General features: G+C 45.1%; 2 protein-coding genes across 3 annotated transcripts in view; both read right to left on the reverse strand.

Annotated features, from left to right (window-relative positions):
• Positions 1-27,243, reverse strand: part of LOC138681618 (dihydroxyacetone phosphate acyltransferase-like) — a 258,128-nt gene that overhangs the window by 116,675 nt on the left and 114,210 nt on the right. The window lies entirely within an intron of this gene.
• LOC138680590 (uncharacterized) lies at positions 18,125-19,977 on the reverse strand. The gene is made up of 2 exons (XM_069767933.1): positions 19,120-19,977; positions 18,125-18,649 (listed from the first exon to the last, which is right to left on the reverse strand). The coding sequence occupies exons 1-2, from the start codon at positions 19,537-19,539 to the stop codon at positions 18,125-18,127; spliced, it is 945 nt and encodes a 314-aa protein (XP_069624034.1). The 5' UTR covers positions 19,540-19,977.

A 27,243-nucleotide genomic window follows, 5' to 3' on the forward strand; every position in this document is an offset into this window, starting at 1 on the left:
TGCGATAGGACTTTGACCAGAGTTAAACGGCAAGAACACAGACGTCTGATTGGGCTGTGTTTCTACTGTGGTGATTCCACTCATGCTATCTCTGATTGTCCTAAGCGCACTAAGCGGTTCGCTAGGTCTGCCACCATTGGTACGGTACAGTCAAAATTTCTTCTGTCCGTTAGCTTGATCTGCTCTTTGTCATCGTATTCTGTCATGGCATTTGTGGATTCAGGCGCTGCCCTGAATTTGATGGACTTGGAGTATGCTAAGCGTTGTGGGTTTCTCTTAGAGCCCTTGCAGTGTCCTATTCCATTGAGAGGAATTGATGCCACGCCTTTGGCCAAGAATAAGCCTCAATACTGGACCCAGCTGACCATGTGCATGGCTCCTGCACATCAGGAGGTTATTCGCTTTCTGGTGTTGCATAATCTGCATGATGTGGTCGTATTGGGGTTGCCATGGCTACAAGCCCATAATCCAGTATTAGATTGGAAATCCATGTCGGTGTCCAGCTGGGGTTGTCAGGGGGTACATGGTGATGTTCCATTTCTGTCAATTTCGTCATCCACCCCTTCTGAGGTTCCAGAGTTCTTGTCTGATTACCGGGATGTATTTGATGAGCCCAAGTCCGATGCCCCACCTCCGCATAGGGATTGTGATTGTGCTATCAATTTGATTCCTGGTAGTAAATTCCCAAAAGGTCGACTGTTTAATTTATCCGTGCCTGAGCACGCCGCTATGCGCAGTTATGTGAAGGAATCCCTGGAGAAGGGGCATATTCGCCCGTCATCGTCACCATTAGGAGCAGGGTTCTTTTTTGTAGCCAAGAAGGATGGTTCGCTGAGACCTTGTATAGATTACCGCCTTCTAAATAAGATCACGGTTAAATTTCAGTACCCCTTGCCATTGTTATCTGATTTGTTTGCTCGGATTAAGGGGGCTAGTTGGTTCACCAAGATAGATCTTCGTGGTGCGTATAATCTGGTGCGAATCAGGCGAGGAGATGAATGGAAAACTGCATTTAATACGCCCGAGGGTCATTTTGAGTATCTAGTGATGCCATTCGGACTTGCCAATGCTCCATCAGTGTTTCAGTCCTTTATGCATGACATCTTCAGAGAGTACCTGGATAAATTCCTGATTGTGTACTTGGATGACATTTTGATCTTCTCGGATGATTGGGAGTCTCATGTGAAGCAGGTCAGAACAGTTTTTCAGGTCCTGCGTGCTAATTCTTTGTTTGTGAAGGGATCAAAGTGTCTCTTTGGTGTGCAGAAGGTTTCATTTTTGGGGTTCATCTTTTCCCCTTCTACTATCGAGATGGATCCTGTTAAGGTCCAAGCCATCCATGATTGGACTCAGCCGACATCTCTGAAAAGTCTGCAAAAGTTCCTGGGCTTTGCTAATTTTTATCGTCGCTTCATCTGCAATTTTTCTAGTATTGCCAAACCATCGACCGATTTGACCAAGAAGGGTGCTGATTTGGTCAATTGGTCTTCTGCTGCTGTGGAAGCTTTTCAAGACTTGAAGCGTCGTTTTTCTTCTGCCCCTGTGTTGTGTCAACCAGATGTTTCTCTTCCGTTCCAGGTCGAGGTTGATGCTTCTGAGATTGGAGCAGGGGCTGTTTTGTCGCAGAGAGGTTCTGATTGCTCAGTTATGAAACCATGCGCTTTCTTTTCCAGGAAGTTTTCGCCTGCTGAGCGAAATTATGATGTGGGCAACCGAGAGTTGCTGGCCATGAAGTGGGCATTCGAGGAGTGGCGTCATTGGCTTGAAGGAGCTAAGCATCACGTGGTGGTATTGACTGATCATAAGAACTTGACTTATCTTGAGTCCGCTAAGCGGTTGAATCCTAGACAGGCTCGTTGGTCGCTGTTTTTTGCCCGTTTTGACTTTGTGATTTCGTACCTTCCGGGCTCTAAAAATGTGAAGGCAGATGCTCTGTCTAGGAGTTTTGTGCCCGACTCTCCGTGTTTGTCTGAGCCGGCGGGTATCCTCAAGGAAGGAGTAATTGTGTCTGCCATCTCCCCTGATTTGCGGCGGGTGCTGCAAAAATTTCAGGCTAATAAACCTGATCGTTGTCCAGCGGAGAGACTGTTTGTCCCTGATAGGTGGACCAATAAAGTTATCTCTGAGGTTCATTGTTCGGTGTTGGCTGGTCATCCTGGAATCTTTGGTACCAGAGAGTTGGTGGCTAGATCCTTTTGGTGGCTGTCTCTGTCGCGGGATGTGCGTGTTTTTGTGCAGTCCTGTGGGATTTGTGCTCGGGCTAAGCCCTGCTGTTCTCGTGCCAGTGGGTTGCTTTTGCCCTTGCCGGTCCCGAAGAGGCCTTGGACACATATCTCTATGGATTTTATTTCTGATCTTCCCGTTTCTCAAAAGATGTCAGTCATTTGGGTGGTCTGTGATCGCTTTTCTAAGATGGTCCATCTGGTACCCTTGTCTAAATTGCCTTCCTCCTCTGATTTGGTGCCATTGTTCTTCCACCATGTGGTTCGTTTACATGGCATTCCAGAGAATATCGTTTCTGACAGAGGTTCCCAGTTTGTTTCAAGGTTTTGGCGAGCCTTTTGTGGTAGGATGGGCATTGACTTGTCTTTTTCCTCGGCTTTCCATCCTCAGACTAATGGCCAGACCGAACGAACCAATCAGACCTTGGAAACATATCTGAGATGCATTGTTTCTGCCGATCAGGATGACTGGGTGTCCTTTTTGCCTTTGGCTGAGTTCGCCCTTAATAATCGGGCCAGCTCGGCTACCTTGGTTTCGCCATTTTTCTGCAATTCTGGGTTCCATCCTCTTTTCTCTTCAGGACAGGTTGAGTCTTCGGACTGTCCTGGTGTGGATACTGTGGTGGACAGGTTGCAGCAGATTTGGACTCATGTAGTGGACAATTTGACCTTGTCCCAGGAGAAGGCTCAACGTTTCGCTAATCGCAGACGCCGTGTGGGTCCCCGACTTCGTGTTGGGGATCTGGTTTGGTTATCTTCTCGTCATATTCCTATGAAGGTTTCCTCTCCTAAGTTTAAACCTTGTTTCATTGGTCCGTATAGGATTTCTGAGGTTCTTAATCCTGTGTCTTTTCGTTTAACCCTTCCAGATTCTTTTTCCATCCATAACGTATTCCATAGGTCATTGTTGCGGAGATACGTGGCACCTATGGTTCCATCTGTTGATCCTCCTGCCCCGGTTTTGGTGGAGGGGGAATTGGAGTATATTGTGGAGAAGATTTTGGATTCTCGTGTTTCTAGACGGAAACTCCAGTATCTGGTTAAATGGAAGGGTTATGCTCAGGAAGATAATTCCTGGGTTTTTGCCTCTGATGTCCATGCTCCCGATCTTGTTCGTGCCTTTCATGTGGCTCATCCTGGTCGGCCTGGGGGCTCTGGTGAGGGTTCGGTGACCCCTCCTCAAGGGGGGGTACTGTTGTGAATTCTGTGGCAGAGCTCCCTCCTGTGGTCACAAGTGGTACTTCGGCTGATTCTCTCTGTGAGCTTCTGTTGGTGGAGGGAAGTGGTACTGCGGCTTCTGAGTTTCCTCCCTGAGGTGATTTGGTGAGGTCGTTAGGTGCTTCTCTACTTAACTCCACCTAATGCTTTGATCCTGGCTTCCTGTCAATGTTCCAGTGTTGGACTTGCTTTTCCCTGGATCATTCCTGTGGCCTGCTGCTCTGCATAGCTAAGTTCTTCTTTGCTATTTGTTTGCTATTTTTTCTGTCCAGCTTGTCTAATTTGTTGCTGGAAGCTCTGGGACGCAAAGGGTGTAACTCCGTGCCGTTAGTTCGGTACGGAGGGTCTTTTTGCCCCCTTTGCGTGGTTTTCTTTAGGGTTTTGTGTAGACCGCAAAGTTACCTTTTCTATCCTCGATCTGTTAAGAAAGTCGGGCCTCACTTTGCTGAATCTATTTCATCTCTACGTTTGTCTTTTCATCTTAACTCACAGTCATTATATGTGGGGGGCTGCCTTTTCCTTTGGGGTATTTCTCTGAGGCAAGGTAGGCTTATTTTCTATCTTCAGGCTAGTTAGTTTCTCAGGCTGTGCCGAGTTGCCTAGGCAGAGTTAGGCGCAATCCACGGCTGCCTCTAGTGTTGTTTGGAGAGGATTAGGGATTGCGGTCTGCAGAGTTCCCACGTCTCAGAGCTCGTTCTATGATTTTGGGTTATTGTCAGATCACTGTATGTGCTCTGACCGCTATGTCCATTGTAGTACTGAATTGCCTATCATAACAGTCTACGTCCTTTATGACATCATCGTCGCTGTGCCCGTCACTGATTGGTCAAGGCCTGGCGGCCTCGACCAATCAGAGATGCGGGATTTCTACGTCGATACTGTGCCCGTCTCTGATTGGTCGAGGCCGCCAGGCCTCGACCAATCAGCAACGGGCACAGCGACGATGATGTCATAAAGGACGTAGAAATCCCACGTTTCTGATTCAGCTACGGGCACAGTATCGACGTAGACAGACAGACAGACTGGACAGACAGACGGAAAAACCCTTAGACAATTATATATATAGATTTCTAATTTTAAGGTGAATCCATCTAAATCTGAAGCAATTAGCCTAAATATATCCAAATCCGCAATAGATGATCTGAAACGACTCTATCCATTTAATTGGCCACCCAAATTCATAACAAATCTAGGCATTAAAATTGGAAGATCCGCGGGCGAGTTTCTCGATCTCAACATTATACCCATGCTAAACAAGGCAACTTTAACAATCTGCTCCTGGAGAGCACCCTTTCTATCTTGGATGGGGAGAAAAAACCTATTAAAAAGCATTATACTCCCCAAATTTCTTTACCTTTTCCAGATGCTCCCCATCCACATCCCCAACCATTATCTTTCTAAAATTAATTCCTTTTTTGTTAACTACGTCTGGAACAATAAACGCCCTCGAATAAACACCAGAACACTTACTCTCCCTAGATCTAAAGGCGGAATGGGGTTTCCAGACATTTTTAAATATTACAGAGCTGCAATGTTAACTAGAATTGTAAACTTTGGTTATCTATTGAGGCATATTTATCGCCTGCACCTCTGAGATCTATGGCTCTCCTGCATGACTACATTAAATTACCTCATTTAGTTACAAACGAAATCACCTTGGCAATACTTAAATTATGGAGGACAGAATTCCCTAAAGCCACCCCCCCCCCCTCTTTCTCCTATTTTGACTCTTCAAGATGTAACTGGCCCCATTCCCCCTAAATTGCCTAAAGTCTCCGATGCTGCTTTGTCTGACTCGGAAGACCTCCCAATCGCAATAGATCAAGTATTCTTAGATGGCTCTTTGATGACTATTTCGGAGCTCCAAGCTTTTAAACCTTACCTCAATGTTTCCTTTCTCCATATTAATAGGATTAGAGATTATTGTACCAAATATAAGATTCAGTTTGCTCTACCTCTACCCCGCCCGACCTCTCATTTTGAACAACTCTGCGCCCAACACAAACCTCCAAAAAAAGTCTTATCCAAATTATATAATACTCTGGTCACAGAAAAGGCTGACATTAAGAGAGCTTTTGTTGGACTCTGGGAAAAAGACCTGAATGTTCACTTTACACCAGATCAAATAGCCTCTATATACATGAGGTCTCACGGCCCTTCCCAATGTGTGAAAATTCAAGAAAATTCTTATAAAATAGTAACTCGGTGGTATCGTACACCAGCTCAACTGCATCAATGGTATCCCTCCGTTTCAGATGAATGTTGGAGATGCAAGGCAGCCTTAGGCACCTATTTTCACATATGGAGGACATGTCCAGTGATTATGACCTTTTGGCAACTGATTGGTGAAATAATTACGGAAGTTTTGGGCCGAGTTCCTCTGATGAAACCTCAATCTGCTCTTCTTAATCTACCTTTATGGCCAGAGAATCCCTCAGCTTCCAAGATGGCTAATATTATTATAGCAGCTGGTAAATACCTAATTCCTACTAGATGGAAGTCAATCCAAACCCCCTCCAAAAAGCACGTCCTGGAAAAAATCGATCTATTGTTTCACACAGCTGAATTAGTAGCCAACACACAAGAATCATCATTCTCTTTCCGCAAGACATGGGAACCCTGGATTCAATTTAGATCCAACCCTAACTTTATACTAGAAATATCTGATAGTTGACATGATAATTAAAACCTCTCACCCTATTTTTATCCTGTTCATGATCATTCTCCACCGGGACACCCCCCCACCCCCTCCTATTATCTCCCACCTTCCCACCCCCCCTCTTACCCCCCTTTTTTCTTCTGTCTACTCCCTGTTCGATATTCCCACCTCTTGAATGTTTCGTTTACTTTGTCATTAATATCACTAGTTGTTCCAGGAAAACTAATAACATTTTTTGATTCCACTGATTCTCTGAACACCTGGACTTATAATTAATGTTTTAGCTTCCTAAAGAGGACTCTGCTTCGAGACTCTCTTCACAAATGTTTAAAGTCCTTTGTTGTCATGATCAAGATTACTGTATTTTCTCTGTTCTTTGTCATCTTTTACTTAATAAAAAAAAAGAAAGTTGAAAGAAAGACTTGCAGCTCTAATTGCAGCAAAAGGTGGCGCAACAAAGTATTAATTTAAAGGGGCCGAATAATATTCCATGCCCCACTTTTCAGTTTTTAAATTTCCACAAAAATTTAAAATAACCAATAAATTTTATTCAACTTTACAATTGTGTTCCACTTGTTGTTGATTCTTCACCAAAAATTTACATTTGGTATCTTTATGTTTGAAGCATGAGATGTGGGGAAAAGGTTGAAAATTTCCAGGGAACCGAATACTTTCACAAGGCACTGAATCAATGGTATCCTAACAGTCTATGAAGGTAAGAGCCTTTGGATAATTTTTTATTGCCCCAGAGTAACCCTTGAGCGTATATGCACATGTTCAGGAATTGGCAGCGCTTTGGACGCAGCACATGTCCGCTGCGTCCAAAGCGTTGCTGGCTATTGAATGCAGGTGAATCCACATGTGCTCACTGAACCGTGTGGATTCACCACGTCAAATACATTGTACAGGTGTAATTTGTTTTGCGGAGGCTCACATCTCCACAAGATAAATAGACATGATGTGGTCTCGAAAGACATGCCGCATGTCCATCTCCGCAGGTGAGCCGCAGGCACCTGTGCACGCACAGTGGGCATGGGATTTCTTGAAATCTAATCCACTATGCTGTAACATCTGAATGCTGCGGGTTGAACGCAGCGCAAGTACACCGCATCCAACTCACAGCGTTTACTGATCATGTGCACATACCCTTAAGATTTTTGTTACAAATGGAGAGGTAGTAGGAGTGATAGCATAGTGATTTGAAGTTAGTCTAGTGGAGGTGTTAAGTGTGTCCATATAGTCAGTCATAAGTACAGGAGTTAGATTGAGTTCTTTTGTCAACGACCTGAACATCCTTAAAAGCTTGAATTCACAGATTTTACTCTCTTTCATACTTAAAGAGAACTTTCTGTATTAAGGCTTTTAAATCTGTTATACTGTGCCCTGATAGAGAGAAATGTTTTCGCACAGGCGCCCAGCTCATTCTTTATAGTATGCCTGTGTAGGTTTATCCTCTTTTATAGATTTTGTTTATTTTCCCCAATATAGGTACATCCAAGGCACCTTGTACCCTGTATCATATGCACCACATTGAAGGATGTACATGAGAAGGTAACCATTAGTTAATAATCCTGTTTTGTGTTGGGTATGCAGACTGTATTTGTTGGAAATATGTGGTACAAGACCTACATTTTTTACTGTAAGGCTGTGTGACCATGCTGCGTTTTTTATGTGTTTCCTGCCGCAGCGGAAACGCTTAAAAAACGCTTAAAAAAACATTCCCATGCAATCCTATGGGATTCCGCAGCTGCTGTGCCCATGCTGCAGATTTTTCCAATTCGGAATCGCATAGCGGTAAAATCTGCAGCATGTTCATTATTTCTGCGGAATTGCTGCGGTTCCGCAGCCATAGGATTGCATTGCAATGCTCACTTTACGCATGTGGTTATGCCCACAATGCGTATAGTGAGCGCTTCATGTGCGGATGGTACCCGAGGTTTGGAGGAGAGGACACTCTCCTTCAGGCCCTGGGTACAATAGTCCTTTAAAAAAAAAATAGGGATATATATTCTGATGGCCCCCAGAGTCCTCCCGTCTCTCAGCGGTGCACGCAGCGGCTTCCGTTCCCAGGGATACATTGCGCAAATAACCTGAGATGATGTCGCGGTCACGCAACCGTGACGTCGCAAAGGTCCTTCGTGCCGGGAGCGGCGCTGAGGAGATCGGGGGCCGTCGGAAGGTGAGAATAACCATATATATATTTTTTAAATTATTTTTAACATTCTATCTTTTACTATTGATGCTGCATAGGCAGCATGAATAGTAAAAAGTTGATCACACTTGTCAAGCACTATGCTTGACAAGTGTGACCAACCTGTCAATCACTTTTCAAAGCGATGCTTCAAATCGCTTGTAAAGTGCAGGCATTCTGCAAGCTAAAAACACTTGCAAAACACTTGTGTTTTGCGGGAAAACACATGCAAATTCTGCATGCGTTTTACCCGCGGCAGGGAGTTGTGAAAATGCTGTGGACATTTCCGTAGCATTTCTGCAATGTGGGCACATAGCCTTATAGAGGAATGTGCCAGGCTCTTGATAATAGGACACTCCTGACTATTGAATTCCTTAAGTTTGGTGGTTGTTTGTAGGAGAGAAGTGGTAGTTCTGGTAGTGTTCTCTCAATGACCAAACTTACCACAATTAATCTCATTAGAAGTGTCTTCTCATCACTACTAGAGCCTTGGACATTCCCTTGTAACAGTAAAAAAAATAATCTGGAGAACATGGTACCACAATATAATGTTTTTTGTTCATCATCAAATTTCCATCAAGAAATGCAAACCATATTGATCTAAATTTATATCATAAAGTAAAACATGTCACAAAAACAGTTAACAATCAAACAATCACTGAAGCGTTCCAGAGTTACTTGCATCACCACAAAGGTACACTGGTCAGATTTGAAAACTTTTGCCAGGTCAGGAAGGTGAAAACAGGCTTCAAGGGCTAAGAGATAAAGGTCAGCCATAAAGGTCCATGCAGTCTCTATGATACTGCTCAATATATCATATATTTCCACAATAAATTATGCAGATTCTGTGTCCACCAGAAAAAAAATCATCCTCCAAGAGACTCCACAAGAGGCATTTCTTCTAGTGAACAATATAATATTGAAAAGCAATCAAACAAAGCCTTTACTGCAGTGCAGAGACCATATGGACCTGTACTGAGTAGCCATACAGACTAGAAAATCAAAGCTCTACAGTATGAAATTCCCAAATTCTAGCTGGTGTAATAATTGTTTATAGAATTCTAAATTGCTTAGCATGCAGATTGAAGGGCATTATCGGATTAGCAAAATCTACAAACCTATAAGATGTGGTAAGTGATAAATGGATGATTCCTCGGGATTTTACCTCTCGGAGTCAAATCCCTTAAACTGAAAGAGGCAGTAGGAGTGTGCTGGTGTGTCTGTAATTGTCTCTTTGCTCTTTGACTGATATTCTTCCCAGCAGACTTATTTTACAGCTGAATGTCAGTCAAAGAGCAAGTGAAATAATAAAAACACTTATGGTAAATGCAAAAACAAGTATAGAACCAAAAGGAATAAATAAAGCACTTACAAATTAGGTCTATGACCGATTCCTTACAGAGGAGATCACCACAGAAATTTGTACAGATCTCCTCCTGGTCAGATGAGAGAAGGATGGCTAATTGTATGTACACAAAGGTGGGTGCAAAGACATAATTCTAATTTTGGTCACATTTTCCAACAGGGACCTCTTAGGCTACTTTCCCACTTGGGTCGTTTGCTGTGCCGTCACAAAAAAAACCGAATCCTGCAAATGTGCCCGCAGGTTGTGTTTTTTGCCCATAGACTTGTATTGCTGAATGGATTGCGACGTATGGCCATACGTCACGTACGTCGTGCACTGGATGCATCGTGTTTTGGCGGACCATCATCACGAAAAAAACGTTCAAGGGAACGTTTGTTTTGTATGTCGGGTCTGCCATTTCCTACCGCGCATGCGCGGCCGCATCTCCGCCCCCTCCTCCCCGGGACTTTAGAATGGGCAGCGGATGCAGTTTTCCAACACACCCACATTGTGCCGAATTTACACAACGTCCTTCGGTAAATCGCGCCGACGCTTAGCGACGGCCACGTACCGACGCAAGTGTGAAAGAAGCCTAACTCGTCTATTATATATCCAAATGTCCAAGGTTCCCATTGCACTTGTAGCCAGAGAAGCAATTAAGTTCCCTGAACACAGATATATCCATGGATTGTTTGGGCATTGACTTATTCTAACTATAGCAGGGAAATATAATATTTCCATTTATGCCATGTCACATTTCTGATATGAAGATGTCCATTCTTCTTACAAGGCAATTGTCTTCACCTTTGATGTAGCACTTATTTGTTAATGAGGAAGTACACAGTACCGGTTTGCTACAGAAACAGTCAGCTACTTTCTAAATAAGTATCTACACAGGGTACCTTCCTTCTGTGATTTTGAATTTTGATTTGTCTGATCCATAACTCAATCCAAAACACAGCCACATATATTTAAAATGGTATTTAGCTTCAGCTAGCAGTGGAAATAGCTTATCTATTTATGACAATTTCCCTCTAACGTATCATTTAGGGTACCGTCACACAGTACAATTTTGATCGCTACGACGGCACGATTCGTGACAGAGCGATATAGTTACGATATCGCAGTGTGTGACACGCTCCTGCGATCAGGGACACCGCTGTGAATCGTACGTCGTAGCACATCGTTTGAAACTTTCTTTCGTCGTCTAGTGTCCCGCTGTGGCGGCATGATCGCATGGTGTAACAAAGGTGTGCACGATATTGTATACGATGTAAAGGGCGGAGGAGCTGGCTACGTAGGAGCGCTAAATTCTCCACCTCCCGTGTGCTGATTGGGCGGTACAATACTGTGCGCTCATTCGACAGACAAAGGACTATTGTTCCAAGCGGATAAAACCGGAGCTGTCGAGCGCTCTATTCATTTCTCTCTGTAGCACGTGCTGGATACAGAACTCCTAAATTCGCTGGATTCCCTGGACTTTTATAACTACTATAACTACAGACTTTTACCGCAAAAGGTATGCATAACGCTACAGCGTAGCAGATGTTGCGCTTCAACGGGGATAAACGCTGGAGCGTGGTCGATTGTTCCATTATGGAGAGTAGGGTAGGCCAGAGAACCTCAGGTACACAGCTGTAGCGTGGCCCAATTAATTAATCCTTTTACAGATCGAGATGGTTGACTGCCCCATTTAATGCCAGTAGTAACATATATAGTTATTAGATCAATGGTCAAAACATTGTTTTGTAAGCACGTGTATTTATTGTATGTTTGTTTTATTTTTAGGAACTATGCTCACTTCCGATGAGAGTTCTGTTGTTGCTGCTGCCCTGGTGTTTGAGGCAGCATGTCTCCAAGAGGAGAGACGTCCTAAACGAAAACGTCGCATGTGGACCCAGAGCTGGCTGCAGAAAAGATCCACATTGTCACACATGGGTCTCATAAGAGAGTTACGTGACAATAACCCTCATGATTTCCAAAACTACCTTCGGATGTCAGAGGAATCCTTCAAAATAATACTGTCTGCTGTTACGCCACTCATACAAAGGCGTGATACGCCGATGCGTGCAGCCGTGCCCGTGGATGAAAGGTTGGCGGTGACACTGCGGTTCCTGGCAACAGGAAGGTCTCTTCAGGATTTGCAGTTTTCCGCAGCTGTTTCCAGACCTTTCCTGAGCGTTGTGATTCCGGAGACATGCGAGGCCATTGTGCACAGCTTAAGGCATTATATGGAGGTACTACTATATTATTTTGGCTGTTGTGTTATGTCGATATATTATACTAGCTATTTAACCCATTCTACGCCCTGGTTGCGCGCATTTCTATTGGTATATGTTCTACATCCTATCATGTGCTGCTCCCATCCTGCGCCCCCATTCTGGCATGTGCTGCTGCGATCTTGCGCCTCCATTCTGACATGTGCTGCTCCCATTTTGCGGCTCCATTCTGACATGTGCTGCTCCAATCCTGCGCCACCCTTCTTTTATTTGCTGCTCCCAATGTAATTTAATAGGTTATATTATTTCGATATATTGTTTAGCACCCCCTCTCAGTCAGTGAAGCCGTCTGATAAAATGGCTGCCTGCATATTCAGGATTGTTGACTATAACTTTGTTATACTAATCAAAACTGTGCGTCAATCACTCTAGGATGTCCACATGAGAGTGTATGTGCACAACAATATAGTTGACCTAATTTGTACATGTTTCCTTCTCATCTTGCAGTTTCCCAAGACGGCGGATGACTGGAAGAGGATTGCTTCCGATTTTGATCAGCTGTGGCAGTTTCCAAACTGCGGTGGTGCATTAGATGGAAAGCATGTGCGCATCACGCAACCAGCCAACTCTGGATCCTTTTTTTTCAACTACAAAGGATATTTCAGTGTGATCCTCATGGCCCTTGTCAATGCGAACTATGAGTTCGTCGATGTGGATGTTGGCATGAATGGTCGAGTCTCCGACGGTGGAGTTTTTGAACACACTTCATTTGGGGAAAGCTTAAGGAACATTCAACTGCAGTTGCCACTAAATGAAGACACAAAAGCAAACCTCAATTTTGTTTTCATCGCAGACGAAGCTTTCCCTCTTCATCTACATTTGCTGAAGCCATTTGCACAGAGAACACTCACACCGGAGCGCCGAATCTATAATTACCGGTTGTCGAGGGCCCGTCGTGTGGTTGAAAATGCCTTTGGGATTATGGCTAATCGGTTTAGAGTGTTCCACACAGCTATCAACTTGAAGCTGCCGTCTATAGACTTTGTGGTTTTGGCATGCTGTGTGCTCCATAATTTCCTGAGACATCATGATACGAGCTCCTATTCTCCTCTTTCGTTTATTGATGCAGTGGACCCAAGAACCGGAGATATTGTGCCCGGGGAATGGCGTACACAACCTGATAATTTAACAGCTCTTCAAGCACTTGGATCTGGCAGACAGGCAGACGATGCAAGGGACTGTCGAGAAAAATACTGTCAGTACTTTAATGGTTCTGGAGCTGTACCCTGGCAGGATCGCGCCGTATAAAAAAAATATTTCTTTTTGTTTTGCTGTTTACTCAACAATATGTATGTTATGCTTTCGTGTCCACAATGTAAATTTGCGAGTAGGTCACTGTCTTTTCTGTAATAAAATTAAATTGTATTTATTTCTCCCGTTATTGTTGATTGTTCATTTTAGATACTACGTTATAGCGGTCGGTCTATATTGCATTCCAAAGTCAAATGTCGACTTCCTTCCATTCCAAGCTCTGCCATGCACACAAACAATGGTGTACCCACACAGAATCGTATTTTCAATCATATAAACCTCTGTAAATGACTTAAAATGTGATGAGATGCCTAAAAAATGGTGTTGTAAACCCTTATAGCTCCATAAACATTAAATAATGAGAATTTTTTTTTTTAGATAACAATTTCTTTATATGTAACAATCTAACTCCAAAATATAACATAACAAAAACAAACAATAAAAAAGAAAAATGATCTTCTTCCACGGCCCAACAGGTGTCGCAGCGTCACGCCCTGCTGCTCAACTTGAGCCTGGAGGAGCGCTGCTGTCTGCTGCAGGAGCGCTGCTGTACGCTCCAGGCGCAGTTGTCTGGCCAGGAGCTCTCTCACGGTGGGCGGTTCTGTGGATAGAAGAGGTTGGAGAACTGATGATGATTCCGCTGAAAATACATATCGACCTCTGTTGCTGGACCAAATTGAGTGTGTTGTAAATTTCTATTTGGTCCGGGCACACAGGGCATTTTTTTTTTAAATTAAATTTTACAGTTTTAGTTGTCAATTGTGACATTCCACATATCCACTCGTATTATCTTAATACTTACGGAGAAGGGACGCCGGTTCTTCATTGCCAGAACCACTACTGCTTATTTCCCATCCATGACATCTGGCCACTGCTGCAACAGCTAAAAGGAAATAATAACAGATCTGGTTAACTATGGAACACGCCGTTGCAAAGCGCTCGCTGTTTTGGTCACTTACGTATGGTAGCTTCTGGGGAGAAGGCCGCCGACCCGGGGGAGGAAAATGAGGGCCGGAAGGGAGGTGTTGAGGGTGGTGTTGGGGTGCGAGGCCGCATGGTCAATAAAGATGTTGAGGTCCCGGGCTCTGGGCTGCCGCTGGTGGCGGATGAAGGAGAGCTTGTCTCAATGAGAGGTGCCTGTTGCCGGCGCCTTCTCTCTACACATAAATGAAACAAACAAAATGTTTAGACATTCCTATACTGTATGTTGTAAACCAAGTGCAGAGCAAAGGGAATCATTTCAACCAATACGGTTCCTGCTTTAATTAGTCCTAAAATTCAAAGGGAATGAACGCTGTGTTCTGATCTTGTTTTGCAGCAGCATTTGGAGAAGTTGTAACAGAGAAGCTTGTCTTTTATATGTGTAGTACTGTGTGTGCTCCATATTGTGTGTTCCGTACGATGTGTACGTGGTACTGTGTGCGGCACGGTGTGTACGTCGTTGTGTGTGCGGCGCTGTGTGTGCTCCGTATTATGTGCGGCACGGTGTGTATGCCGCAGTACTAGAAGAGCATCACGGCTGTGTGCGTCTACTGATTTGCTGCCATTATTTCCCCTCCGGGCACTGTGCGCGCAGGATAATGTATACAATATGTACGCTACACTGTTATGTCACCTATGCTATAATTACATTTCTATGAGTGATGGTACACTTACGTGAGGTCCCGGGCTGTGGCCTGCTGCTGTTGGTGGATGAAGGAGAACTGGCAGCAATGGCAGGTCTGTGTTGCCGTCGCCTTCTCTCTACACATAAATGAAAGAAAAGCAATGTTTTCAAAACAAAGAACAGGGATTCCAGAGCCAAAAAAAAAAAAAAATAGCGCGCAGGGTGGCCAACCTCCTCATAAAAGCATGCATCGCCCAATTCCCCCTTACTGGTACTTGCCTCGCCTTGTCTCCGCACGCAACTCAGCAAGAAGGTGTGGATTTTTGTGTCGGAGGTCGGCCCATTTCTTACGCAACTGCTGCGCACTCCGGCGGACGCCAAACCTCCTATCCAGCATTTGGACAATGCGACGCAGCACCTCCTGCTTATGTTGGTTCGGGTGTGCTGGGAGAGTCTTCTGGCACTCATAATCAAGTGCATCCATGCGATGTACCAAAAACCGGAGCTCGGTGTGCCCCAAAGGGGCAGATCTCTGTCTTCCAGCCATTACAGATAAAAAGACGCTATAAAGCAGCACCTAACCACGCCCAGAGGAAGTCCTTAACTATGCAGTTCTCCCGCGCGATCCGCATCGCTATAGCGTTGCCGTTTATGGACAGCGTCACATTTGTGACGGCTGAGCGTTACAGAAGGAACGCACATAGTAAATGACGTTCGAACGATGTAGATATAACGCCGTGCGGCACGTAATGTGCGCTCGTGGTATATGATGGCGTGATGACGTTACAGCGTTCCTGCGTGCCTGCGCTACCTTGCTTTGCTTCCCTGACATCCTTAAAATGGCTGCCAGGCGACGTGATCCTCCTATGGGTGTCCCAGAGCTAAAGTTCATGATTACCACTATGGATCGGATGCAGTATGAAACCACAGTGCTGGTGCTGCACCGCAACCAGCACAAGGATGAAGTCGTGCGGGTGGTGTCTGAGGGCCTCAGGAAGCAGTTTGGGATAACGAGAAGTAAGGCCCAGATTGTGAAGAAATGGGGAGATCTTAAATCAAAAAGCCCAGCGCGCCTGCAGGAGCTTCGCCGCGAGATCCGCAGTGGTGTGTACGCAGGTACCCAAAAGTATTGCACGCCGAAGGGTTAATTGGGTGTGTATTTGGTGTGTATGTGGCCCTGCTATGGTGCAATAATGAAAGGTGCAGAGCACTATGTGGCCCTGCTATGGTGCAATAATGAAAGGTGCAGAGCACTATGTGGCCCTGCTATGGTGCAATAATGAAAGGTGCAGAGCACTATGTGGCCCTGCTATGGTGCAATAATGAAAGGTGCAGAGCACTATGTGGCCCTGCTATGGTGCAATAATGAAAGGTGCAGAGCACTATGTGGCCCTGCTGTGGTGCAACATTGAAAGGTGCAGAGCACTATGTGGCCCTGCTATGGTGCAATAATGAAAGGTGCAGAGCACTATGTGGCCCTGCTATGGTGCAATAATGAAAGGTGCAGAGCACTATGTGGCCCTGCTATGGTGCAATAATGAAAGGTGCAGAGCACTATGTGGCCCTGCTATGGTAAAATATCACTGTTGCCATATCTGCTGATCGAACGTTATTTTTTCCTTCACAGACGCAAAGACATACCGACGCCGCCACGAGGCATCCCACACCACCTCAGATATCGCTGTGCCCTCCGGGTCAACGGCTCAACAACCCAGTAGGTTCACCCAATAATGTGATTAGGATTTGTTGGAAGGTCCCCTCTACCCCCCCCCCCCCACCTGCAGTCACTGTTGCCATTTATGTAAAAAAAAAATTTTTATTTTTTCCCTTCACAGAGGCAAAGACACAGCGCCGCCGTCGACTTTACCAGGCCTTTGACACGGACTCTGATCCAGAGTTGCCCTCCGTGCCTACAGATCCTAGTAGGTTCCCACAATAATGTGATTAGGTTTTGGTGGCAGGTCCCCTCTTCCCCCCCCCACCTGCAGTGACTGTTGCCATTTATGTAAAAAATTTTTTGTTTTTTTTCCCCTCACAGAGGCAACGACACAGCGCCGCAGCCATGAGGCTTCCCACCCCGCCTCACATGTACGTGCGCCCTCTGGGTCAACGGCTGAACAACCTAGTAGGTTCCCACAATAATGTGTTCAGGATTTGGTGGCAGGTCCCCTCTTCCCCCCCCCCCACAACTGCAGTCACTGTTGGCATTTATGTTAAAAAAAAAAAAATTTTTCCCTTCACAGAGGCAAAGACACAGCACCGCAGCCACGAGGCTTCCCACCCCGCCTCAGATGTCCGTGCGCCCTCTGGGCCAACGGCTCAACAACCCAGTAGGTTCCCACAATAATGTGTTCCGGATTTGGTGGCAGGTCCCCTTTCCCCCCCCCCCCACAACTGCAGTCACTGTTGGCATTTATGTTAAAAAATTTTTTTTTTTTTCCCTTCACAGAGGCAAAGACACAGCGCCGCAGCCACGAGGCTTCCCTCCCCGCCTCACATGTCCGTGCGCCCTCTGGGTCAACGGCTGAACAACCTAGTAGGTTCCCACAATAATGTGATTAGAATTTGGTGGCAGGTCCCCTCTTCCCCCCCCCCAACCTGCAGTCACTGTTGCCATTTATGTTAAATATTTTTTTGTTTTTTTCCCTTCACAGAGGCAAAGAAACAGCGCCGCCACCCCGAGGCATCCCAGTCACCGCAGTACTGGCCCCCTGATGCTCTTCCGGAGAATATGACCCCAGACGAGGTCTTGCCACGTAAGTTTTTCCAACTCGCTTAAGATTGTCACTCACTGCATCTCTCTATGTAACCCTGTACATCAAGGGCCGTTTCAGAGCCTTCCGCCGCCTCAGATGTTTCATTCATCCTTTACGCTATTATGGGGATGTGATCACAGCCCACTATCTGGATAATACTGTGGTATTAATGTTATGTTTTTATGCTTTCTCAACAACAGCAGCCGGCAGTGTGACCATCGTAGATGTTAAAGCCAGGATTGAAAGGCTGTGCGAGACTCTGGCGCAGATTCAGGAGCAGCAGAATCTGGCAATCGGAGAGTTGAATAAGATTAAGGACATGTGCCAACAGTTGGAGGCGGGACAATAATACAGAGTATTACCGGTTTAAAAAATTTTTTGTTGTTACATTAAAAAAATTTAGTTAAACTATGATTCCATTTTTTTTTTTATTAGTTAAATGTACATGACTTTGTTACGTTAATTTGTGCCCTCATACAGTGCTGTGATCGAGACACACCAAACAGTCGTGATTGAATTTCAAAGAAAAGCTTTTATTTAACACATTATGTTAACAAGACAATAAAAAAAAAAAGAAATGTAAAATAAGTTAGGAAATCACAAATCGTGATACGCCGATTCTTCCGGCTGATAACTTGGGTGCCTGATGGGCGAAGCCATATGTGAAGGTATTGGCGTGTAGGAGTTAGGGGGTGGCTGGCCGAAGTGGGAAACGGGAACATTGTGTCGCATTGGTGTCTGACACTGTGACCAACCATTATAATATGAGGGCTCTGTCCGCTGCATTGGCTGGGAAGAGACCAAACGAGTGTGCTCGTCCAAATTGCCATCTGTACCCTTGTTCACAGCTTCCATAATTAGACGCTCCGCTAGTGTTCTTTGGCTGTCATCCATTTTGGCCAGTTTGTCAACAACATAGTGTCCAAAACCCTGCAACGCAGGGCTAACATTGTTTGTTAACACCTTTTTTGCAAGGCTCAACAGTTCATGTGAGACGTCTGAGGTGGCTTTCCGTTTCCTTGGACCTTGCCTCCATTGAGTCCTGGCAGGTGCAGCCTCCACTAAATCAGTTGTCGTGCAGTCCTGTGAACAGTCCTGTGTACTGTCCTGTGCACTGTCCTCCTGGGGAGAAAAAAAAAGTAAGTTATGAACCCGGCAACAAAAAGTTTTAACACCATAACCGCATCCAAACTATATATTCGTATTAGGGAAAAAAAGGTTGTAATATATTTTTAGCTTAGTAATATTCTTTAACCTTCCCATTTTTTTATTACTTTGAACTACACTGTTCTGACTGCTAGGGGAACCTGATGAATATTTTATTGTCGAAATAGTCTCAACAAAAGTACATCGGCAGCTTGAAGCGATACTATTTTCTATATTGCTTAGATGGTATAGTTTAGAAATGTCGCCATTTCATACATATGAAGTTCCCCATATAATACTTTACTGCGACAGGGTTACTTATGTGTACATGTTTTTGTAATAACTTCTAATTGATGGGATAATCAGAAGTATAAAACATAAAATGCAGAGAAATTATATGTAATTATAGGACACATTGGTGAACTGTCGTGCAAAGAGCTACTTACTTGTTGCCCTTGTGACTCCTGCTCGGCGTGGTTCTCCGATACAATTTGTTCCACAGGTGCCAACAAGCGTAAACACGTGGATGTCCGTGGCACCTCTTGGTCTCTCAGAAAATTCATATGTTCGAAATACCAAAGCTTTGGCACGTAAACATCTTCGGTGGAAGCCCCGGACTTTGTAGTATGAAGAACCTTGTTAAGCTCCTTCCTCCACACCGTGCGTAGCGCCTGAAGTTTCTTTTTGATTACCGCTTCGTTTGCTGGCTCTTCTGGTGCATGGCGATTGTAAAACTCAATGAGCTTTGAATAACCCTCCTTCCTCTTTTCCCTGGTACAATACTCTGGAGATTTGATCTTCCAGAGGCAGGGAAATGACTGGTAGATTTCTATGAAATCCCTGATAAATTCCACACGATTTGACATCTGAAAAATAATTATAAAAAAAAGTTACACGGTTGACAAAGAGTCCTTTAAACACTACTTTTACCAGTGTGCCAAACGCTTAACAACAGCAGCCACACAAAGCGCTCATGCCGACCATACATTGTTCCATCTGCCACGCCCTAGGCCACCATAACCCAAAACAGTGTACCGCCCGCTTCACTACAGCAGCCACACAAAGTGCTCATGCTGACCATACATTGTACCATCTGCCACGCTCTAGCTCACCAGTCACAACCAGTCACAACCAGTCACAACAGTGTACCATCCGTATCGCTTCAGCGGCGTAACGAAGCGCTCATGCCGACCGTACATTGTACCATCTGCCATGCTCTAGCTCACCAGTCACAACCAGTCACAACAGCGTACCATCCGCATCGCTTCAGCGGTGGAACGAAGCGTTCATGCCGACCAAACAACGTTCCATCTACCACGCTCTAGCCCACCAGTCACAACCAGTCACAACAGCGTACCATCCGCATCGCTTCAGCGGCGTAACGAAGCGCTCATGCCGACCGTACATTGTACCATCTGCCACGCTGTAGCCCACCAGTCACAACCAGTCACAACCAGTCACAACAGCGTACCATCCGCATCGCTTCAGCGGCGTAACGAAGCGCTCATGCCGACCGTACATTGTACCATCTGCCACGCTGTAGCCCACCAGTCACAACCAGTCACAACAGCGTACCATCCGCATCGCTTCAGCGGCGGAACGAAGCGTTCATGAAGACCAAACAGCGTTCCATCTACCACGCTCTAGCCCACCAGTCACAACCAGTCACAACAGCGTACCATCCGCATCGCTTCAGCGGCGGAACGAAGCGCTCATGCCGACCGTACATCGTTCCATCCACTATGGCCAAGCGGTTTAACATACCTCGAAGCTGCGGTGCAAAGCGTGGAATATTCTGTGAAATACTAAATCCGACGTCCAGGTCCAACAAGTGTCCAAGTACAAAGTGAAGAAAGGAAATTTTGAAACCTGTGAGGTGGCTTTGGGAACAATAGCGCTCAGGTGACAAATTTTCCAACCAATTGTGTGCACAGAACCTGTGGCCTATCAGCACATTAGCTAGCAGCTCGACACACCCCCTAGTGAACAACGTCACGCACAGATTATGCAAAATGTGCTCTGAATCGTCTTGTGTGACACGACCGTACGACTGTCCCATACGACTTCTACATCGCAAATACGTCATGAAATTATCGCTCCAGCGCCGTGCATCGTGAAGTGTGACCGCAGTCTACGATGTTGGAGCGATAATTAAGCGACGATATAACGTCACGAATCGTGCCGTCGTAGCGATCAAAATTGCACTGTGTGACGGTACCCTTAGGCTAGTTTCACATTTGCGGTTGTGTCCGCAGCGTATCGTCTGCAACCACAAACGCATGGAAAACCGCATGCACAAGCAACATTTTTTAGCCGCAACAGCTTATGCATGCGGTAAAAAACTGCAACGTTTGCTGCTTTTTCATGCGTTTGTGCTGTTTATGCACATGAGTTGTAAAGGTGAAAAATGTACCAGGAGAAAAATCTAGATAAACAAACACCACCAATGGGACACCAATGGGCCTGTCTCATGGGAATTCTTTATATAGACACTTTGTACAGATGAAACATTCAGATTTTGCTCCTGTATCACAATGTATCTTCGCATTTCAACCTGGATTTGGATCTCAAGCTATTTCTTGCCTTTGCATTTGCTTGTGAGCAACAAAGAAACAGAGAAAGATAGAGAAGAATACAGCATCTGCGTTTTTGGAGACACCCATTATCGAAGTCCGGGAGAGCCGTGGAGCCTACCACACCCTATACAGCAAGCTCCATGCTAGCACGGAGACATTTTTGGAATATACCAGGATGTCTCAAGAGACCTTCCGGGATGACCTTCCGGGATTTGCTTGGTCATGTCCAAGGAGCCATCAGGAGACAGGACATCCAGCTCCGTAGAACGATTCCTGCTGAGGAATGTCTCCTGGTCATATTAAGGTACGTAATATATCAAAACAAACGCTTGTCATAATTATTTTTGTTCTGCCATGTATTATTTATTTGTTTTTTTCTTTATTTGTTTAGCAACACCCCATCATAAATATAATTGTTCGTAATTTGTTTATTTCTTTTTTTTGGCAGATTCCTGGCTACCGGAGAGAGCTTATTATGCCTCCATTTTGAGGACCGGCTTGGAATTTCCACTTTGTCTGGAATAGATGCGGACACCTGCCGTGCTTTGTGGAACGTACTCCGGGAAGAAATGTGGCCAGAAATTTCTAAATAATTCTGGCAAGTCTGTAATTTCGCCAACTGTTTCGGAGCAGTGGATGGAAAACACATTCAGATTACTAAACCCACCAGAACAGGATCTGAGTACTTCAACTATAAAAAATATTTTTCTCTAGTGCTCATGGCTATTGCCGATGCGGACTGTCGCTTTGTCGCCAGGAACATTAGAGATTTTGGCCATGGCAATGACTCCCAGACTTTTAAAAACTCAGACATGGGCCAACGCTTGTATGGAAAACATTTTAATTTCCCCCTGCTACGACCTCTTCCCAACACTGAAGGCCCGCCAATGACATTTGTTATGGTTGGGGATGAGGCCTTTCAGATGTGTGAAAACCTACTGAAACCACACTCCAGTCGGGAATTGAACCACACCAAAAAAACTTTTAACTACAGACTGAGCAGGGCTCGAAGAACTGTTGAGTGTACCTTTGGGATTCTTTTCTCAAGATGGCGCATTCTTGGAACAGACATTAAACTAAAAATAGAGACAGTCGATGAGGTTGTCAAAGCCTGTGTAGTTCTACATAACTACATAATGTCTAAAGGGTGACCCAACAGTGAACTTAATTAACCAGTTTCAAACCCCTTGCCAGATTACCATCATCACCCTCTGCAGTCAACAGTAGAAGTTGCCCAAATGAGGGACCAATATGCGGCCTACTTGTTCTCTCATATTGGATGTGTGGCATGGCAAGATGGAATGGTTTAATAAAATGTTCTGTTGTGTTTGTGTATATAGCTGTAATGTTAAAATGTTCCTGTAATGTTTTGTGTAACTAAAAAAACTGTTTTGAAACCTGTACCGAGTGCTCTCTGTCTTTAATCAACTCAAATCCACTTATGATGTCAGTGCTATGGTAGGCGACTTCTGATTCGATTCAGCGTCTTTTAAGTCTGCAGTATCTATTGGATGCAGAATGAAGAGACGATGGAGATAATACAAGGCATATCTATCCTCACCAGGCCAGTGTCAGAAATAATGAATTCAGGATGCTGGGTTTTGTGCATCCGGAATTCACTATTTCTGACACCTGGTCAGGTGAGTATAGATATGCCATGTATTACCTCCATCGTCTCTTCATTGTGCGTCCAATACATTACGCAGACTGAAAAGATGCTCGAGAAAATGAAAGTCATATTTGTTTTTGACAACTAAGGCTAGGGTCACATTGCGTTAGCAGCAGCCCGTTCAGCACATACGCTAACGGGCTGCTGCTAACGCAAGTGCCGGCGCTACATCACGCTAGCACAGATAGAGCTTCTGCTAGCTCCATCTGTGCTAGCAGTGACGGACCCGGAAACGCAGCAGCCAGCGTCTCGGGTCCGTCACTCAATGACGGCGCATCACTAGCGCACGCCCATTCTGGGCATGCGCTAGGCGATGCGTCCGGCATTGCATTCAATGGCGGTGTTAACAGCGTACGTTACACAACGTTATGCCGCGGTGTAACGTACGCCGTTTAACGTTGGCCCTGAACGCAATGTGAACCAAGCCTAATAGCTCCATGACATACACAAGAAACAAAGCTGCAAAAAACTACACATTTATTAAAAAATAAAATAAAATTACATTAACTACGGCGACTTGGGGAAACGTGACGGAACTGGGGTGTGTTGAGCAGAGACTTTGACTGGGTAAAGACGACAAAGGGTTTGCAGGGGAAGGGACGACGAAAGTAGTGGGGTCAGGGAGGTCAGGGATGGTAGTGGAGGCATGGGACGGGACAGACATATTGGAAGGGAGAGACAAACCAGACATCACAGACACATTTGGAGGTGAGGGGGGAGGGAGTGCGAGAGTCCGCTGTTGTTTTTTCTTCCTCCCCCGTGATTTGCGCTGCTGTCTTCTGGGGAGTGTTGGTGTGGTGTTTACAGGCGGGATTGTGTGGGTGGATGGCCTGGCAGTATCTGGTTGCTGCTGCTGTGGCATGGTGTGGATGGACGGCCTGGCAGGATGCGGTTGTTGCTGCTGCTGCTGCTGTGGCATGTGTGGGCGGATGGCCTGGCAGGATACTGGTGCTGCTGCTGTGGCCTGGTGCTGGTGGGCGGCCTGCCAGGGTCCGCTTGCTGCGGCATGTCAGTGGTGGTAGGCGAGGACCAAGCAGGAGCAGCACTTGGCATGGTGGTGGCGGTGGACTGTGCAGCAGAACTCGGCATAGTGGGGGCGCTGTAGTGGTGTCCAGCAGGGCTTGGAATGGTGGTGGCCATGCAGTGGTATGCAGCAGAACTCGGTATTGAGGTCAAGCGTGTCAGTGCTGGCAGAGGTGGAAATACCCCCACTGACTGCTGCAAGTACCGAGTCTGCTGCATAAACTGCATGTAAGCAGCATTGCACGTCTGCATGACATTGGGCTGGAGATCAGGAGTAAGGTGTTCCGACATGCCCTGTTCAATTTCATTAAAGAAATGATGTGCTGGCCTCTGGAGGTTGGCTTCCAGATGGTTAAGGCGCTGGTTCACATCCTGGAAAAGTGTGTTAATATGAGTCAGACCACTTTCCAGTCTATCTCCCAGCACCTTTAAGCCATTCTGGAAGACCGAGCTCAAGTGAAGAAACTCGGGCATGAGTGACCTGTCCAAGGCCTCCTGCCGCTGGTGGGAAGATCCCCCACTGGGACAGGGGAACACCTGATGGACCAGCTTCCTGGTCTCCAGTCTGTGCTGCAGGCCCACTTGCTGCTGCGCAGGTGGATGGGTGGGACGGGTCCGTGGCTGTTCGATGAAGGACCGCTCCGGATCCAGGTTCGAGGGTGCTGCTCCAGGTTCTGTGAAAATAAAAGAAAAACATTAGTACCAAAAATTTACAATAGTAAAAGCACCATCTCCTGTGGACTAGAAGAAAGCAGATTAGGGAATGCAACACAATACAATACAACACAAAAATACTTACGTTCTCTAGGCAAGGACCGGTCTCAAAAACGCCGGCATGCGATGATATTTGTACTTTCTGATCCGTGCTGCAGCACCACTGCAAACCTGGCCCTCCTGAAGAAGGTCCTTGTTGAAGCGATTCTTTATCGAACGCCAACGGGTTCTGACTTTGTTCACTGGAAAAACAATAAAAAATTAGTCAATGCACTTTCGGTCTGTGTGTGATGGGTTAAACTCGGAGGAGTTTATAGTAATCACACACAGTTGTGTGATTCCAGCCAAGGTGAATGGCGCATCACACAAAATTTAAATACTTACAAAATTCCTTTTGAACCTGTGGCGTGGCATTGTCCCAGCCATACATCATCGCTCGGGCCACCTCATTCCACAGCCGCCGGATAACCACATTGTTTGAGTGCTGCTGAACCCAGGTGTCCCACAACGGGACTCGCTCCTCACCCAGGGAAATGAGAAGGGCATTATCAAGGAGGTCTTCGTCCCGTTCTTGAACCTAGAAAAGAAAGAAAGACATTAGTGTTGTAAAGATAAGAAAAAGAAAGAAAACAAGAGATACAGAAAACAGGAAAGAATAAGTTAAAGTCAAGAAAAAAATAGTAGTCAAGACAAAAAAGGGAAGATAGAAGCAAAGCGAAGAAATAAAAAACAGGCAACAATAGTATAGTCATGAAATAAAAAACCCAGTCAAGTATACTTACACGCTGTCTTTCCACCCGAATGTGTGCTGGCTGCTCCTGGTCTGCCTCTGCTGATAAGAAAAAAAATTGAAAAAAAATGACCACATGTGTATATGTGACAGAGAATACTTACCAATCAGTAGGGAATATTCTCACTTCACTTTCCCGTCCTGCACATTCCTGACATTATGAATGCTGCAAGAAAAAATAGACAGAAATTAGTACATACTAAGGATAGAAAAAAGGACAGACAGACATTCGCTTTTATACTCACATTAGCCAAAGTTGTGATTCTCCTGGAGAGGTTTCAGTCTGCTTCCAAGTTCTTGCTTCAAGTCTGTCTGCTTCGAGGGGTCTGTAGAGTAGTGTACTGCCATTGCCAACCCATTCTTTTTATCTATCTTTGTGTGGGGTGGTGGCTAATCAGTGTCTAGACATGTTTACTCTGGAAAAACACATGCGTACGAAAACGCGAGTGAACGTGTGTACTTGCGTACACCTGCGTTCCCATGGACTGTAATGCATTGTTTTTACGCATTGCTTCCACAAGCAATTTGCCACTACCAAAATTGCAACATGTTGCATTAGCTGCACCCAGCCACACAAGCCGAAAAGACGCATGCATAGTCAAACGCAGCCAAAAACATAGAAACGCATGTACCTGCGTCCACAACACTAAAGATAGGAAAACACGACGCATGCGAATGTATGCGACCGAAACGATGCGGACACAACCGTAAATATGAAACCAGCCTTATAGTGCATCGTAGGAACAAAACCCTAAATTGTTTTTTAATACCTTAAAATGAAATTACATGTATAAAAATTACAACAGTTCATGTTAAAAAAAATAAAACATAATTGCTCTTGGATTGCAGCAGTTAGGATATGTGCACACGATGAGTATTTGCAACATACTTTTCTTCACCAAAAACATGTCGGTAGATAAAATGCTATGTAAAAGGAGCCTGTTTTTACCTCATATTTTGCATGTGTTTTTAATGTTTTTTTTTCCCCATTCACTTGAGTGGGCGAAAAACACTGCAAAAACTGGGAAAAATATACAGTTAGGGCCAGAAATATTTGGACAGTGACACAATTTTCGCGAGTTGGGCTCTGCATGCCACCACATTGGATTTGAAATGAAACCTCTACAACAGAATTCAAGTGCAGATTGTAACGTTTAATTTGAAGGGTTGAACAAAAATATCTGATAGAAAATGTAGGAATTATACACATTTCTTTACAAACACTCCACATTTTAGGAGGTTAAAAGTAATTGGACAAATAAACATAACCCAAACAAAATATTTTTATTTTCAATATTTTGTTGCAAATCCTTTGGAGGCAATCACTGCCTTAAGTCTGGAACCCATGGACATCACCAAACGCTGGGTTTCCTCCTTCTTAATGCTTTGCCAGGCCTTTACAGCCGCAGCCTTCAGGTCTTGCTTGTTTGTGGGTCTTTCCGTCTTAAGTCTGGCTTTGAGCAAGTGAAATGCATGCTCAATTGGGTTTAGATCTGGAGATTGACTTGGCCATTGCAGAATGTTCCACTTTTTGGCACTCATGAACTCCTGGGTAGCTTTGGCTGTATGCTTGGGGTCATTGTCCATCTGTACTATGAAGCGCCGTCCAATCAACTTTGCAGCATTTGGCTGAATCTGGGCTGAAAGTATATCCCGGTACACTTCAGAATTCATCCGGCTACTCTTGTCTGCTCTTATGTCATCAATAAACACAAGTGACCCAGTGCCATTGAAAGCCATGCATGCCCATGCCATCACGTTGCCTCCACCATGTTTTACAGAGGATGTGGTGTGCCTT

This window comes from Ranitomeya imitator, chromosome 5, assembly GCF_032444005.1.
Source record: "Ranitomeya imitator isolate aRanImi1 chromosome 5, aRanImi1.pri, whole genome shotgun sequence".
NCBI classification, from domain to species: Eukaryota; Metazoa; Chordata; class Amphibia; order Anura; family Dendrobatidae; genus Ranitomeya; species Ranitomeya imitator.

Coding starts and splice junctions, on each gene's coding strand:
- LOC138680590 (XM_069767933.1), bottom strand. CDS start 19,539: ATGTCAAATCGTGTGGAATTTATCAGGGATTTCATAGAAATCTACCAG. Junction 18,650..19,119: donor AGGAGTCACAAGGGCAACAA/GTAAGTAGCTCT, acceptor TTTTCTCCCCAG/GAGGACAGTGCACAGGACAG.